General features: G+C 38.2%; 1 protein-coding gene across 1 annotated transcript in view; it reads right to left on the bottom strand.

The window, feature by feature from the left end:
• STAG2 (STAG2 cohesin complex component) overlaps positions 1-18,888 on the bottom strand; it is a 178,293-nt gene that overhangs the window by 99,052 nt on the left and 60,353 nt on the right. The window contains exons 2-6 of the mRNA XM_065411203.1: positions 17,323-17,465; positions 7,637-7,715; positions 6,415-6,576; positions 5,294-5,390; positions 2,564-2,640 (exon numbers count right to left, since the gene is read on the bottom strand). Of these exons, the coding sequence (XP_065267275.1) occupies positions 2,564-2,640; positions 5,294-5,390; positions 6,415-6,576; positions 7,637-7,715; positions 17,323-17,366 (459 nt within the window). The 5' untranslated portion in view covers positions 17,367-17,465. The remainder of the gene's footprint in view (positions 1-2,563; positions 2,641-5,293; positions 5,391-6,414; positions 6,577-7,636; positions 7,716-17,322; positions 17,466-18,888) is intronic.

Genomic DNA, 18,888 nt, shown 5'->3' with positions numbered 1-18,888 from the left:
AACAGAGGAAGGTAACAGGATGCAATGGGAACTAAACAAGATTTTTAAAACTGGAAGTTACTAGTTTTGTACATATTGAATAAAAACTAACTGTATTAATTTGAGGAGTATTATTTATCACAAACGGGTTTTCAGTTTTTGCTTTGCAGTTCCCTCAAGGCCGCAACAAACCAACAAAATGTCATCCAGTCACGTCAGGTATTACTGCTTTCATTATGAATTTCCTTGATTCAGTTACAACCTAAATACTATTTAAGTGAAGCATCTGTGCATGAACATTATAGGTATTGGAAGTTTACCAAATAGTTAAATAGTCACATATCATTTGTGTGTGTTAAAAACCAACCTTTTTTCTAACAGAACTTATAATCATGGTGAAATGAAAACTGGGAGTAGCTTTTAAGTTCCTAGTTTACCCTTTAAAAGAATTAGTGAACATTTCAAGTAATCTGTATATCCTAAATTATGAACCTACTACACTGGGTTTAACTATGCCAGAATGGCCAAAATAATTACCAAGCACATGGTTTTACAAAAATGGATTGTTTATGTCCAGAATAGAGCAGCAGTATTTGGACCTGTCTGAGACAGCAGCAAAAGAAAGATGTAGAGAGCAATTATACAAATGCAAAGAAATTTGGATTCTGTTTCTTGATACATTTGGATAAAGAATGCTAAGATAGCCCAATAATGCCAGACTTCCATTCCATCTGACCTCTCTTTTTGTCCTCCCTCTTCCCACCCCTCCCACGTCCCCTTTTCTGCCTACGTGTGTGGTTTTTTTTGTTTACTGTTACCCCTACCCTAATGTGTTATATCTATGCAGTGCAGTTGTAGCCATGTTGGTTATTAGATAAACAAGGTGGGTGAGGGTAGTATCTTTCCTTGGACCAACTTCTGTTGGTGAGAGAGACAAGCCTTTGAGCCACACAGAGCTCTTCTTGAGGTCTGGGAAAGGTACACCTAGCATTACAGCAAAACACAAAGTGGACCAGATTGTTTAGCATAAGTAGTTAGCACATATTTTAAGGGACCATTCAAGGTAGAGTGGCCCACTAACACCTCTGCAATCATAAGACAAAAAGAGAGGGTTAGTGGGTTACAGATTGTTGTAATAAGCCGTGAATCCAGTATCTCTGTTCAGTCCATGATTTTTAGTGTCTAGCAAAATTATGAATTTAAGCTCCCAGGCTTGTCTTTTGAAAGTGTTGGGCAGGTTCCCTTTGAGGATGAAGACTGATAGGTCAGAAAGAGAGATATCACTTTGTGAATAATGTTCACCCACAGGTGATGTGGTGTTTTTGTCTTTTAGCATTTACTTGTGAGTTCATTCGAGTGTGAAGTGATGGTCTGGTTTCACCACATAGTTATTATTGAAGCATTTAATACACTGGATGAGGTACACCACATGTGATAGATATGTGTAGGATAGATGGATCTTGAGAGGTGTTGTGGGGGATGTTCATCATCATAGCAGTGGAGATGTGTCTGCAGGCTTTGCATCTGTTGTTCTGGCAGGGTTTGGTGCCACTTTGAGTTGGTGTCCTGGTCTGTGGGGAGCTTGCCTTTGATGAGCAGCTCAGAGAGGTTGGGGGATTGTTTGAAGGCCAGAAGCAGGGGTTCATCAGAAACAAGCTCCCCACAGACAACATTCCCTTACAACATGTGCTAACTACTTATGCTAAACAATCTGTTCCACCTTGCACTTTCCTGTGATGCTAGGAGTACCTTTCCCAGAACTGAAGAAGAGCTCTGTGTGGCTCAAAAGCTTGTCTCTCTCACCAACAGAAGTTGGTCCAATAAAAGACATTACCTCACCCACCTTGTCTCTCTAATATTATAGCTATGCCATACTGTCTGATTTTGCAGTTCTGACAAGTTGCGTAATTACATAATTTTATTGGATAGCCTGTGAAATGTGCAATATTTGGTGATATACACAAGCTGTAAATCATTTACTTTTTTGTATTTTTTTAAATGAAAATTAATTTAAAAAGGAACCTGGAAGCAGATGAAGTTGGACGTTTCCTTTAAAAACTGTTGATGCTATTGAAAAAACTTCGTTTTTTAAAATGATGTCATCAGGCTCAGCCACTCCTTTCAATAACTCTTCTTATGCTGAGATTTTAAACTTTGCAATTCTTATTTTAAAAAAACAGAATATTTTAATCAAATATCCTGCTGCTTTCTTTAAAAAAAAACAAAAAAACAAACAAAAAAAACCTTATTTTTAATCTCTCATACTCAGACTGAATTCAAATGTGACTTAAAAATCCACAACACTGTATACAATAAAACACTCCATTTGATTTCATGATGAAATGATGCATTATTTGAGATTTTCAGTCATGGGATGAGTTATTAACTGGTTATAAAGTTGTGCCAAATATGGTAATTTTTTCTAATATCAACTTTTTCCCCATGTTATTAATATATTTTATAGTTGCCCCTAGTTTAGAAATTTATTACTGGGAGCATTATCATCCAGCAACCTGAATAAGTGAATTTCAAAATCATTAGATTGCAGGAGATTCTCAGAACCTGTGCGTGTTAAAACAGTTACCTCATCAAATTCTTCAGTCATTTTTCGGATTATTTCAGAATTCTGCATATGTCGAAACATCTCCGCTGTAACAACACCTACAATTCAGACATTAGATTACTAATACTGTAGATATAAAAGAGGCATCACATATTAGCTAGCATCTGAAAAAAGTTCAGACAACTGTCAATTTATAGGACTTTAAACATCTGAAGTTTTTCATATAAAATAAAATTATACAGAAAGACGAAAAAATATATGATTTAGTCAAACATATTCATTGTCTGTACACTAACAAATTCTTTAGAGCACTATTAATGTAACTATTGATGTTAAACAGCAGAAGCACCCGCATATATTTTGGTAACATTATATATACAAATTTAATAGATAAGATTCATATATTCTCCTTCAAATTGTAAAATATTTTAGAAGTACATCAATTTTTCAGTCTAAAAACATGGATTGGCTGGCTCCCATTTCTACAAGTACAGACGCAATTATTTATGAGAAATTTAGTTTGATACATTTGAATACAATCATTTTACAAAGTTACATAATTCCCTGCAAAATAATGCAATTGTGAGATAATCACTAAGGACAAGATATTTTAAGGTGACAAGCTCAACTCAAAATGAAACAAGGAGTATTTGAATGAGGAATATAACATGACATCTTATAGCTTTCTTTTCATCAACGCTCCCTCCCTCAAAAAACCCAAAGGCAAAAATAAACCAAAAAAAAATAAAAAAAAAAAATCAAACTTTCAAGGCTGAAAATTGAAAATTCAAATTTTAAGGCAGGAAGGACTAGAACTACTGTAGAGATAGGTTGCTCAGAGTTCCAAATGAGAGGAACCACCGCATCTTTAGGATCCTCTCCAGCCAACTAAGGCACAGCAATGAAGTCAAGAGTGAACCAATCTCCACAATCCTCACCCAGAGGTCTGATGTGGTGTGATGCCTTTGATGACAAAGGGTATGTTTTGGGAAGTGGGGGCTCCTAGAAGACCTCTCCTACTCAAGATTGAACTACAATCATTGCAAAATATTAGGTCCCAAGTACCACACCTGCTTTTGTAGATAACGTGGAATATCTCACTTCTGAGAATGAATGGCATTTGCACCTGACCACAGCACTGGATGAGAGATTGCATTCATGTGAACTAACCTTACAGTATCTAAGGTGTTAAATAGAATCATATAATCATTTTCCACACTTACTGGTACCATAAAATGTTTTAGAAGAAGTTTTCAGCTACAGACATTACAAACATTAACAGGTAGATTTTAAAAAGTGATACGAGAGCATAAAAAAGACCTCTTGGTTCCTATTTCAACTATACTCACTGCTTCATGACATGGATCATGGTAAACAATAAAGGACTCTGGAACTTCGGTGCCAATATCAAAAAGATGCACTACTGAACTCAGTCCTGCTCTTGGAAGTGTAGGGAGCTCTAGAACAGCGGTTCTCAACTTTTTGAGCTGAGTCCCCACTTTGAGTTATAATTTTTGGTTCCACCCCTCCCCTCCACAACCCAGACAGGCTGGGTGGCCTACTGAGGTGAGTCAGGGGATTGAGATGGTGCTCCCTCCCCAGGTCCCACCATGAGGAACTGGGCCCAAGCCCCGCCGGACCCTTCCCCTCCCCCTCAATAGAAGTAAAACTACGTCTATGCCCAAGGGCTCCTCCCCTACCCCCACTCACTGGGCCCTGAGTTTTTTTTTAAGAGTACGTGGGGTGGGGGGTGCTCAGAAAGAAAAAGGTTGAGAACCTCTGCGCTAGAGGGGTATTGGAGGTAATGTGCATGTTCAAGGGATGAGGAAATGCTTGATGAACATCACTTTACACCCCCCCCCCATCTAGAATATTACCCCAGTGACTCTGGAGTGAGCCATCTAGAGTCTCTTCTTCTGAAAAGGGAGAAGTTAAGAGAAAAATAGAGACGAATGAGCGAGATTGATGGGAGGGGAATCACAAGGCTAAAAAAAAAAAAACCCACAACACCCCACAGGAATAACATAAGAGCCTCTCTAGGCCACCTATCTTGAGACTACTCAATAAAGATCTTTCAAAGCAAAAAAAAGTAAGAAAAAGCTGTATTAGACTTCAAAGTTAAAATGTTTGCAAGAGATAAAACTATTTAGTAATGTCCAACTCAAATCCAATTTCTAAAATGGAACAAATTAGAGGCATAGCATGACAATCAGTGCCAACAAAATTGCTGAAAGTCTTTCTGGAATGTTCAACTATAGTGAAATTCATCAAGGGGCAAAAAAAAAAAAAAAAACAGTCTTTTCCATGTAGGCTGGCTAAAGTCTGATTTGAACTTAAAAGTTTCACCTGCGTTTCTATTTTGGTTAAAAAAAGTCATCCCCCTAACTAAAATAGTTACACAGGTAAAATCCCTAGTGTGGATGAAGTTATTATGCTATAAAATGAGTTATATCAGTGTACTTACTCCCTTTTCTGTACGGAAGAGCTATATTAATATAAAGCACTTTTATACTGGCATAACTGCACCCAGTCTAGGAGGATTCTACAATTTTAACTATACCAGTATAATGAATGCAGTACAACTGCCTAGTATAGACTAACCCTAAGAGCGAGAAGGTACTCACTACAGCATCAGAATAATAGCGAAGACTACTAAAGAGAGATTTGGCAGGCAATTATCTAAACAAAGGGGATGTAGAATAGCTAGGAAAGTATTTTAACTTAACATGCTTCCAAAAATATACATCTTACCTTTGCAGCCTGAACACTGAATAAAGAAGTTGATGAGGTCAAGAAGCGCTATATCTCTGTCATGTTTGTATGACTCTATCCAGTCATCCACTACAGACTGGGTCATGGGGCAGGGGGAAGAGGTAGAAAGAAAAAACAAAAACTCTATTAGCTTTTAACAAATTGATGAGAAAGTGAACAGTATTTCTCAACTGCTTCTCAGGAACACACAAATGGAACCCTTGAAATTTACTGACTGACACCGAGTAAATGTTTTGAATCACCCTTTACTATAACAATACTTTCCTTCAAGAAATGGATGCCTGCTTTACCATGTAAATATATACAAGCACAAAACTGACCATTAAGTGTGTGCAGCTGACCAAAAGCATATAAATATTGTGCTTCCTCCAAATGACAGAATTTAGTGCAAAGGCTCTGCAATCCTATTAGTAAGGGGAGGTGGAAAAGTGCCTGATCAAGAACCGTATTAGTCAGCCTCAAATTTCCTGGCGAGAATCCAATCCAGCTCCTGCTCATGTGATATAGATTTGCAATAGATAATTTAAGCTACACTAATTTGTGGCAGAAATAGATAGACCTTTAGTGGTAGCAACTTTACTCAATACCAGGAATTTTATCCTTGCCCATTTTAAGAATTCCCATGTTACCCTTAGTTTTAATCCTCCCTACTTTAGCTTTTTAGCAAGCACTGGTAACTCCCACATACTTTATATTGCAGCTTTACTGTTATTACGTGCCCCTGATAACTATAAACATGATCTATATCTATTTAGTCATTCAAGCTACTTAAAGGGATAAGTTAAAAATCATATGTAAACAAATGAAAACATCCTATATTTGAGAAACTATTTTATGTCAGTATTTACACATTACGTTTTCATCTCTCAATGAAAACCAACTCAGTCAGTCAGTTTCATATTTAGGTTCTTAGTGATGCAAAATCTGGAGTTCAAACACTGTAGGGGAATATTTGTTTAAAGAGCTTTAAACAAAATTGTTTAAAAATTGGGGGGAAAACCTGTAGTGGGTTTAATATTTATAAAAACTTTTTTTTACTAAATTTGCAGCCAAATTTAAAGTTGAGCATCCCTTTAAGCCTAAAGAGACTCAAATCTTACCTGCATAGCACTCTTTCCCATTTTAACAACCTCAAACAGCATCATGTTTTCCACACCATTCTGTTGGTGATGTCCATTCATCCGGTTTGGACCAGCAGGTTTCCCTCCTCCGTTTCCACCTTTCCCCTTTTCTCCTGGGCCTTTTTTCCCTTTTTTACAGGTCTGCAATCAAATCAAAAGCAACTTTCAAATCACTTCAAATGTAAGAACATAAGAACAGCCATATGGGTCAGACCAAAGGTACAGCTAGCCCAGTATCCTGTCTTTCGACAAGTGGCCAATGTCAGATGCTTCAGAGAATGAACAGAACAAGTAATCATCAAGTCATCCATCCCCAGTCACCCATTCCCAGCTTCTGGCAAATAAAGGCAAGGAACACCATCCCTGCCCATCCTGGCCACTGATGGACCTATCCTCCAGGAACTTATCTAGCTCTTTTCTGAACCCTGTTATAGTCTTGGCCTTCACAGCATCCTCTGGCAAAGAGTTCCACAGGTTGACTGTGTGTTGTGTGAATAAAAACTTCCTTTTGTTTGTTTTAAAACTGCTGCTTATTAATTTCATTTGGTGACCCCTAGTTTTTATGTTATGAGAGGGAGTAAATAATCCTTCCTTCCTTACTTTCTCCACACCACTCGTGATTTTATAGACCTTGATCATATCCCCGAGTCGTCTCTTTTCCAAGCTGAAAAGTCCCACTCTTTTTAATCTCTCCTCATATGGAAGCTGTTCCATACCCCTAAATCATTTTTGTTGCCCTTTTCTGTACCTTCTCCAATTCCATTAGATCTTTTTTGAGATGGGGTGACCACATCTGCACACAGTATTCAAGATGTGGGCATACCATGGATTTATATAGAGAAAATAGGATATTTTCTGTCTTATTATCTATCCCTTTCCTAATGATTCCCAACATTGTTAGCTTTTTTGACTGCTGCTGTACATTGAGTAGATGTTTTCAGAGAACTATCCACAATGACCCCAATATCTCTTTCTTGAGTGGTAACAGCTAATTTAGACCCCATCATTGTATACGTATAGTTGGGATTATGTTTTCCAACATTCATTACTTTGCATTTTTTAAAAGAAAGAAATTTTAGATATTCCTAGTTCAATGTTTTCACAATGGTACAGGCACCTAACCAGCATTAAAACAATTCTTGCACTTCTCAGTCTGCACAAAATTTCAAGTGTTTCAATATCCCTGATAAACCGAACATACTTTTCCTTTGCCTTGTTTTTGATTTTTTCCTTCAATATCTTCAAAGTCTGTATCAGAAGAAAAGTGTGTTTCAGACTCCCTGTAATGACAAACAAATGTTTACATACTACATCAGAAACCTTACTGTCAAAATAATTGTAGCATTATCATCTACATCTTCAATAAGACTATGTCAACTCACTATGAACAAATATTTAAATCTAGGCTTTTCCTTTTAAATCCATTTTGTCTTAACAACTAATTAACATGCTAGAGAACCGTAAATAAAAGGTTCCTTCTGCTGACGTCTTCTGTGAAATCAAATGACTACGGAATTTTCTTTCCTTTTTTTTTTTTTTTTTTTTTTTTTTTAAACTTACAGAAATCCAACTATTGAACATTGAAGCTGGTTGAAAATTTTTGAATTTTCAACAAAAAAAATTCACAAAAAATATTCTGGCTTTTTCAACCAGCTGTGTTAGACAATAGATAAAGAGATAGAAAGAATCCTGCTCTAACATCTTTATGCACACCACTTTGTTATCTTTACCTAGCTCCCGCTTTGAAAAAAAATTAAACATACTTGAAGTAGCTTTGTATTTTATCAAAACTCAAATTTTGTAAAATGTAAATTGGACAGCCAAGAAAAACATAACATTGTTTAATTTTACTGAAAATGTTGACATGCTGTTTGCTCAAAACATGTTTACAAAGTGCTTTTAAAAAAGTCTTATCCCTACAAATATATTTTATTAATTTAATTGTACGATAAGCCACTGCAGAGACTAGACGCTAATAAAACCATTTCTGCCATATTAGTAACAATTGATGTCATATTCACAATATTCAAATATTCTTGATCCCTGATTTGTTCTTAATTTAGGTTTGATATAGGAAGGTACTTAATTCAGTTCAGTCCTATTCAGAACAGCACTTAGGTGCCTGCACACAAGGCACCAAGATAAGCACATATTTAAGTGTTGTCCTGAATAGTGATGCTTTCCTGAGTCAGGGCCTAAAGACTATGAAGTTCAGACTGTTAACGGTGCAAAATTTGCTTAAATTGATGTTTTGTGAAATGGCAAGATTACTCAGAAGAGAGAGATTACTCACCCTGTGCAGTATCTAGTTCTTCAAGATGTGTTTAGCTATGGGTGCTTCCCTTCATGTGCACATGTGCCCCACACACCTTCTATCAGAGATTATATTTAGCAGTGACTGCTCAAGCCCATGCATACAATGAGACTATATTAGGCTGCACGGGTGAACCACCCCAAGTTCCTTCTCCACCCACCACCAAGTCTCAGAAGAAAACTCAAAAGGAAGGAAGGAAGTGGAACACTTGTAGGAGAACACATCTTGAAAATTACAGTTATTGCACGGGGTGAGTAACCTCTCTCCCTCTCTTTGAGTAATGTCCCTATGAGCATTCCACTTCACATGACTGCCAAGCAGTATCCCCGTAACGAGAAATGAGCTTTGGAATCGAGTCCAGAACGGAGGAAAGAATTGCCATATCAGAACTAGAGGCACTGACTAGGGCATAGCATCTAAAGAAGGTATGTACCAAATACCATGTAGCAGCTCTGCAGATCTCAGATACTGGGACACTATTAAGTAGAGCTATAGATGTAGCCTCTGACCTCATAGAGTGAGCCAGCACACAAGAAGGAGGTGGAATGCTGGCTGCAATGTAACAAGCAAATTACACAGCAGAAATCCAATTTGCTGGTCTTTGGGTAGAAATAGCAGAACCTTTAGATCTGTTTGCAAATGAAAAAAACAGCACTAAATCATTTTGGAAATTTCTTAGACTATCTAGTCAGAAAGCTAATGCCCTCCTGACATCTAGAGTATGAAAAGCAGTCCCCAGATTGGAATTACATGGCTTTGGCAAGAAATTGTTAGGTAAATGATCTGATTCAGATGAAATTCAGAAGATACTTGAGAAAAGAAATTGGGGTGTGACTAAGGAAACCTTATCCTTGTATAATACTGTGAATGGAGGATCTGCCATTAAGGCCCCAATTGCTCCTACTCTGCAGACTGATGTAATAGCCACGAAGAAGGCTGTCTCCATAGACAAATTCAGTAAGGAGCAGGTTGCCATCAGTTCAGAAGGAGGTTTCGTGAGCTTTAAGAAATAAATTATGGCCCCAACCTGGGGACTTTTACCTGTGGGAAAGGATTTCCCTGACCATTCATAAAGCCTATGGTTGTAGGGTGAGCAAACAGTGAAAACCCTTCAATTGTGGTATGAAAAGTTAAGATGGCCAAACGAATCTTGAGAGCACTGACAGTCCTGTTTTCTTTAGTTGCAGCAGGTAATCCAGAACAAGCAGAAGTGAGGCAAATTCAGCAACAATTTTCTGGAGTTCACACCAGTGACTAAATATTCTCTACTGTTGTAGAATTTTCCTACTATTCAGTAATATCTGTTGTACCTCTGCAGTACAGGTCGACTTTAATCCCATGAACTTTCATACCCCCTGGTGATTTCTTGGGGCGACCATCTATCCTGTACCATGGGAGCACTGAGGTGGGCCCTCCATCCTAACAGAGATACATCCATGGTTATGGTTACCATGGCGTCGATTGAAGGAAGTAATCTCCCTTGCCTATGTAGTGATGAACCTTCCACTGATCTAGGGTGTGCTTCACCTATTGAGGAACTGACACTTGTTTGTCTAGGCTGTGTCTGTCTGGCAAGTATACTGACCTGAGACAGCCCTAGAAACTGCAGAGGTGTAATCTCGCATGTTCTGTCATGAAAGTGCAAGCCTACAAGTGTCCTAGAAGTCGATGACCGTTTCTGACTGAAGTCTGAGAGCTCCCTTGAATAGTTCGGACATGCATCATGAACCTGTTCACAGAAAGGAAGGTGCTTGATGCCAAGGAATCCAGGAATGCCCCTATAAATTGTATGTTCTATATGGGAGTCAGTGTGCATTTTCCAACATTCAATTGAAGACCCAAGTCCAAGAACAGAGAAAGTCCCCTTTCCATGACAGTCAACACCTCTTAGTATGACTAATCCTCAAGCAGACAATCATCAAGGTACAGGTATGCTATGATTGCCTGATGATAGAGGTAGTCTGTCACTACTGACTTTAAGGTTAGAAGGAACCATTGTGATAATCTAATCTGACCTCCTGCACGTTGCAGGCCACAGAACTTCATCAACTCCTGAAAAAGACCCCCAACGTCTGGATGAGTTACTGAAGTCCTCAAATCATTTTTTGGAGACTTCAAGTTACAGAGAATTCACCATTTACATTAGTTTAAACCTGCAAGTGACCTGTGCCCCATGCTGCAGAGGAAGACAAAAAAACCCCAGCATCTCAGCCAATCTGACCCAGGGGAAAATTCCTTCCTGACCCCAAATATGGTGATCAGTTAGACCCTGAGAATGTGTGCAAGATCCCCCCAGCAGATAGCTGGGAAAGAATTCTGTGTAGAGCCCTCCCAGCTAGTGCCCCATGTCCAGCAGTTGGGAATTTTTGCTACTGGCAATCACTGATGGGCCACATGCCATCGTAGTCAGTTCCATCAAATTCATGGAGGGGATGATATATCAAGCTCAGTCTTGGAGCCAATTAAGTTATTTTTCTCCCACTGCTCCCCTTGGAAGGCTGTTCCAGAACTTCACTCCTCGGAAGGTTAGAAACCTTCATTTAATTTGAGCCTAAATTTGTTGATGGCCAGTTTATAGCCATTTGTTCTTGTGTCCACAGTGGCGCTTAACTTAAATAACTCCTCTCCCACCCGGGTATTTATCCCTCTGATGTAGTTACAGAAAGCAATCATATCTCCCCATAGCCTTCTTTTGGTTAGGCTCTTTGAGTCTCCTCTCATAACGTAGATTTTCCATTCCTTGTATCATCCTAGTAGCTCTTCTCTGCACCTGTTACAATTTGAATTCATCATTACTGTGGCCAGGGTTTGCCAAACGGTTTTTGCAGGTTCCTGCAGAGCCTTTTTGATAGGATGGGCAACTCCGGATGATGCCGCAGAGTGAAAAACATCCAACACCTTGAGTTGAGATTCTTTAACCTTCTCAAGTAGTATCTGGAGGGAATCTGCCCTGTGTTTAATGAGGTCTTGAAACAGTAGGAAAATCATCGGCCATAGATGGAGGAGAAGGTATTATTGCCTCATCTGGTGATGAGGATGAGATGGCAATCTGAGGGGTAGGCTCTCTTTCTGTCCTAGCCTCCTGATCCTCAAACCTTTCCTCCTGTTGAGTGGTGTGCTGGGGAGGGGAAGCTTCAGTCTCCCTGTCATCTCAGTGAGAGAGGATCTGAACCTTGGAGAACTGTTAGTGATAAGCTGACCAAGGATCCCAATATGGCCTCTGAGAAGCACAGGGGGGGGAAGGGGTAGCATACAGGGATGATCCCACCAAGAACCATGTCGCCAGACATTCTCCCTCTCTCTTTATGAAAGGGGTTTCCTATGTGGGTATTTAGGAGAACCCTGGTCAAAGACTGATGATACTGAAGGGAGGTCTCCATCATCGTCCTCTTCTTCCCCTAACCAAAAAGGGAGGTGAATTAGATGGTACAAGAGATGTATAAGGATCCAGACAGCAAGTGGTTCTCGGTACCAAGAGATGCAAGCAATGGAGACTCTAGTTCAGCAGTCACCAATAAATCCTTTAGGCACCTAAAGTCTTGCAAATCAAGCAGAGTAGAATTGCAGCACCGAGTGAGGTTGTGATATGCACTGATTGTATTGTAGGCTTGTCCCTGGAGGACAGTACCAAGGGTTTTGAGCACTTCACAGAAGGTGCTGACATAGTTGGAGGCTTAATCTTACACAGTACTGAAGAACCCAACAGAAGTACCAGAAGAGACCTATTTGTTCAGACCATCTCTGCTAGATGGTACCAGCACCTTCTCAGAGCCACACTTACTTTCAGAAGAGCTACGGTACCGGAGGAGCCCACTGCCTCTGCAAGATTGAGCCTTGAGACTAGATTCTGAGGCTGTTACCTGTTCAGAAAGTGAGGTCTTTTCAAAGTGGATTCCTAGACTGGAGTTAGAGGTCCTCTTCTTGAGGTCTCTAAGGCTTTTCCCATTCTGCGAGACTGCTGCACCAAGATGGAAGGGGTACTAGATATCTCTGGAGACTGGTGTACAGGGGGGTTTCTTGTGACCTGTTTCCAAAGCAAGGTGAAGGGAAAGTGCCATAATTAATAGTTACAGCTTGATTTCCCAATTCTTCCTTGCCCTGGATTTGAGGGCAACACAGAAGTTACATTCTGTGGAATGTGCAACTCCTGTAGGCAATGAACATACTTAAGAGTGTCTGCCGTTGACCACAATAGCCTCTCTACATGTGAGGCAGCGTTTAAACCCTCGTTAACCAGGTATGCCCCTCAGGAAGGACCTCCCTGGAAGAAATAAAACAAACTTCCCAATAACTAACTAAAATAAACCTTGCTAGACTGAAATCAGCAGGTAGCGTAGGCGCACACAATGCGGATACGCCCGAGCTTCATCACAGGCTGAGATAGTTGAGAAGGAACTGAAGGCTATTCATCCATGCAGACTGATAGACCCTCAGTGATGGGTACAACAATATCAGCAGAGTACGCAGAGGCCGAACAGACACGGCTAATGAAAATCTCTGATCAAAGGCATGTGGGGCACACGCGCACCTGAAGTGGAGCACCCAGAGGGACACTACTCTTAGAAGAACCATTCATTTTTAGACACCTAAAAGAAATACAATGGAGCATAATGTTGCAGAATATTTGCAATTAACTAAAAGTGTTTTACAAGGGTAAATTAGCTCAACATTGGTCTTTTTGAAATACTATAAGCATGTCTAAGATGATGAAAGTGTCACTACTTTTTTAAGAATTTTCATATTCAATTAAATATTAAATCAGGCATCTTAACAGAACAAAGGGTGTTTTTTTCCCCCTTATATAAAGAAAATTCATAACACCTTGAGGCAAAGGGAGACAAAAATGGGTAAAACAACAAATAAAATTGGAGCTTATTAGCTTCTTCCAGACTATGAATATGCATGAGACTATGTCACATGTATGTTTCAGTGAGACCCGTATGATGCACTTCACTACATTTTCTTAACATCTGCCACCCTACTGCAAAACTGAAAGCTTTCCTCCCTGCCAAAGCTGCTAAGCTATTAGAAAATATACATAAACGTCTATTAAGAGAATAGGGACAGAGAATATATCTACTGTGGTTCAAAACTCATGTTTTCTACAAAATTTTCGAAAATGTTGGCAAGTGTAGCAATTTTTGTATTTCCTAACTACACTTTTACTTTAACATACCATACTTTTATAAAATGCTATAATATAAATTAGGGCTGTCAACTGATTAAAAAAATTAATCATGATTAATCATGTCCCTTCATGCTTCAATCACTTCAAGATTCATATGTCCCTTCATGCTTCAATCACCATTCCAGAGGATGTGTGTCCGTGCTGATGATGCGTTCTGCTCAATAATGATCCAAACCAGAGCAGACCAACACATGTTCATTTTCATAATCTGAGTCAGATGCCACCAGCAAACGGTTGGTTTTCTTTTTTGGTGGTTTGGGTTCTGTAGTTTCCACTTCGGAATGTTGCTCTTTTTAGACTTCTGAAGCATGCTCCACACCTTGTCCCTCTCAGATTTTGGAAGGCACTCCAGATTCTTAAACCTGGAGTTGAGTGCTGTAGCTATTTTTAGAAATCTCACATTGATACCTTCTTTGTGTTTTTTCAAATCTGCTGTGAAAGTATTCTTAAAATGAACACGTGCTGGGTCATCCTCCGAGACTGCTAGAACATGAAATATATGGCAGAATGCGGGTAAAACAGAACAGGAGACATACAATTCTCCCCCAAGGAGTTCAGTCACAAATTTAATTAACACACTATTTTTTTTTAATGATCATCATCAACATGGAAGCATGTCCTCAAGAATGGTGGTTGAAGCATGAAGGGGCATCTGAATGTTTAGCATATCTGTGACGTAAATACCTTGCAATGTCGGCTACAAAAGTGCCATGTGATCGCTGTTTTCACTTTCAGGTGACGTTGTAAATAAGAAGCCGGCAGCAGTGTCTCCCGTGAATGTAAACAAACTTGTTTGTCTTTGCGATTAGCTGAACAAGAAGTAGGACTGAGTGGACTTGTAGGCTCTAAAGTTTTACATTGTTTTGTTTTTGAGTGCAGTTATGTAACAAAAAAATATACATTTGTAAATTACACTTTCACAATAGAGTTTGCACTACAGTACTTGTATGAGGAATTGAAAAATACTATTTCTTTTATCATTTTTACAGTGCAAATATTTATAATAAAAAATAAAGTGTGCACTGTACACTTTGTATTCCGTGCTGTAATAGAAATCAATATATTTGAAAATATAGAAAAACATCCAAAAATAATTGATAAATTTCAATTGGTATTCTATTGTTTAACAGTGCAATTAATCGTGATTAATTTTTTTAATCACAGCTAATTTTTTGAGTTAATTGCATGAGTTAACTGCGATTAAGCGACAGCCCTAATATAAATATAAGAGTTAGGAAACAAAAAAGGCCACCTGTTCCTACAGCAATATTAACTTGGCTAAATTTCACCAACATAAAATTAGTATTTTTGCATTTCTTGTTAAATTTTGTTATTAAACATTATTATATGTATATCCTAAATTATACAGACTATGCATTGTATGCAAATGACTGTTGCCATAGAACCTATAACATTTGCATTTGCTGACATGCTTTTAAACTATGCAACCTTAAATGTGATCCGCAGAGGGAAAAAGTGTCTGTACTTCCTTCTTTATAATATATTAAGGATGCCAGAAAGTTGAGAGCCCCTACAGTTGCAAAAAACATTTTCAAGCTTGTTTGTTTATTTTTTAAACTTTAGAATGATCAGGTATGTCAACATTTTGTTGTTCCTGTTTTGTAGAGGAGGACTCAGATATGGATTGGAATTGTCCCCAACCATTAAAGAGAACAACAGGCTGGTAAGTCTTTAATAAAAAACCTTTCAGCCCAAAACTTGGCATGTGAGAGTTCAATAGGTGTGAAAACCCAAATTCTAAACATATGACTAAAGCCTGGTCTACACAAGCAAGCTGTACCAGTTTAACTTAAGGTATGTCTTTAAACAGATTTAATTAAACTAATGAAAAAGGCATTGTATACAAATCTATTTTGGTTAAACCACATTTATTACAATTTGCTTTAAGCTGATTAGGAATCAATTTAAACTAAACCAAAATAAGATACTCTTAAAATAAAAGATGCCCATACAGATTTTTGCACCAGTTGAAACCATCTTAACTTAAACTGGTGCAACTATTTCTTGTAAATAAGGCCTAAGAATTCCTCCTTCCTCCTTTTTCAACTGTTAAGTTTTACATCCTTATTACTTCTGTTGTCATGATCTCATAGACAAAACCTACGTCTTACATAAACGCAACACATCACACACAAGTTTTAATTTAAAAACCTTTCAGAAAATACATTGTGAAGAAGCAAATAAATCTCACAAACCCAAATCCAATTTGTGGACACGCACACAATTCGGAGAAATTGTTTCTCGATTTAACAGTTGTGTGTATTTAATTTTCTTGGAGAGTGGAGACAGAGGAAAAGAGAAGGGTAGGGAGTAATAGGGTTAAGTGACTATGCTTAGTAACAGATTTAACAGAAAGATAACCTTAGAAATCTATTAGACTCTGCTAATAAATATATTTTTAAAAAGTCTTAGATACTACTGATGATGCTCTAAATCTATTTTTTCCAATCACATCATCTCTCTCCCCACCCCCAGTCCTTTTTTAATGTCCCCAACCAACCCGAAGAAAGTTGGTACTCTTCATTAAGCATTAATTACAAGTAGAGATCAAATTTTAGGTACTTTTCAGCTGAAGTCATGACTCAAAGAAGGGTTTTTAGAATTTCTTAAAAGTAAACTACAAAGGAAAAAATTGATTATGTATAAAGAAGGTCTAAAAGGTTTCTGTTTGTACCTATGAGATGCATTTTGCTTTTCCTCCACTATTTAAAAAACAAAACAACCCACATTAGGAACCCAGATTTTGTCTACCCTGGAAGATTATGGATGACTGGAAAACCAGTAGGAAGATATCACAGGTATCTGAGAAGTGATATCATTTAAAGTTTATCAAACACACACACATATATATATATATATATATATATATATATATATATATATATATATATATATATATATATATATATATATATATATATATATATATATATAAAAAAAACGAACAAACATTTGGCAAAAAAGCAACTCTCTGTTAAGGATTAAGCAACCCTAGCCCTTTAAAAAAGACCTCAATCAACATCTGTCTCCAAAAACAGGAAGACGTTGACTTGACATTACTCATATTTCTGTCCAGAAAATTTCTAATCCAAAAGAAAAGTTTTTCAGAAAGTTATAAGCACCAGAAAAATGTTTCTATAATGGAAACTATTCTGTGACCATGACAATAGCTTCCCCTACTAGCAAAACGCTTCATTAAAGATTCTAAAAATCTATAGTAAAAAATAAAGTTAAACCAGTTATACGATTGCTATTTTAACTCCCCTGGAAACACAGGACACCATTCAAGCAATGCTTTAGATTTAAATCACTAACTACTTGACAGAATAACCTTGTTATGGCTGCATTAAGCACTGTTACTTACTGAAGGAGAGTAAAATCAGTTGGTATTTCTGGAGCTGCTATCATTTCTTTATCATCTTCTGGACCACCACTGTACTGGAAATATGTTCAAAAAACAGTTTACGGTGGGCAAGCACGTTTTCTTCCTTTCACAAAAGACAATTCCTATTAAAAAAACACAAACAACCAGGTCAATCTTTACTCTTAATGAAAAGCGCAAAAATGTTACTGTCATTAATGTCTTGTACTGTATATATCAGCCTTTTGACATACATATCAGAAGTTTATTTTTCTCCTTTTAAATTAAAAATTTTATAAGTGCTGTTTCCCCGCCAAAATCTCTCCCCAAACTCCTGCAACAGCATCACAATATTAAAAAAACATACAGCAAAACATGGTAAATGATATATAGGGGGGGAAATCTCATTTTAGGAGGTGAAGCGGCAAGGAGAATATGCATGCATTCCTTATTAGTCTAGATCATTTTAGAAGACTAATCTAAAGAACAAAACCTCAATTTCTTCTTTGAACTAAGGCCTTGTCTACATCGGCAGTAGCTACACACCACAGTGAAAAAAGCAGGCAGTGTCCACAATGCAGTGAAAGGCTCTGGCAAGGAGGAGGCAGCGGGGAAAAGCTCCGACAGAAGGGAGCTTACAAAACCTTTCTTCACTGCCTCCCTTCTGCCAGAGCCTTTCCCCACTGCCAGTCTTTTTCACCAAAGGGAAAAAGCTTTGGCAGGAGGGAGGCAGTGGGACACTTAACTGCTAAAAACAGAAGTATAGACATAAAAAGGCACTGTGAACCGTTTTGGGTGCATACCCTAAACTTCTGATGTGTCTTTACACTTTACAGTGCCTGTCTGCATGGTTATTTATTTATACCAGTGCTAGTGGGGCATGCAGCATGTGTATACTACATGCCACACGTAGTACATGTTAAAAATACACAAGAAGGGGGTCTAAGAGATATTGGCTTTTCTGCTGGTCTACTCTTCAGTGTGTTTAATATGCCAGATTAACATCAATTTTTATACTGAAAGCATTTTAACAAGCTGTATCTGATTAATTTCAACAGCTCCTCAATATAGATATTATCCCCGTTACAAACAAAAGCATAAGAATTGCTACAGCAGTTTATTGGTCCATCTAGAATGCTAGCAAGAAAACTCATACTGGACAAAAAATTAAAAAGTACTGCCATCTAGTGTAACTGTGAACTATTATGGACAGAGCTGGAAACACCACCTATAGTTACTTTCCATTATAAGACCTTATATGCTTAAAATTTAGCTAAACTTCAACTGTTCAGGCTGAAATTTTCATGGCTTCCAGGTAGTCTTCTGAATTCTAAAGCAGACAATGTGAAAAAGAGAGCTGGTGTCCTTATTGCAGAAGCTCCTCATGTGTCTAGTATAGGGGCAGGCAAACTATGGCCCGCAGGCCATATCCGACCCGTCAGACCATTTAATCGGTCCCTCAGCTCCCGTCGGGTAGCGGGGTCAGGGTTTGCCAGTGCTCCAACCAGAGAACAGGATCGGGGGCTTGCCCCGCTCCGCGCAGCTCCCGGAAAGCAGCTGGCATGACCC

The sequence above is a fragment of the Emys orbicularis genome, chromosome 9, assembly GCF_028017835.1.
Source record: "Emys orbicularis isolate rEmyOrb1 chromosome 9, rEmyOrb1.hap1, whole genome shotgun sequence".
Classification (NCBI taxonomy): Eukaryota; Metazoa; Chordata; order Testudines; family Emydidae; genus Emys; species Emys orbicularis.
This window is presented reverse-complemented; position numbering and strand designations above follow the sequence as displayed.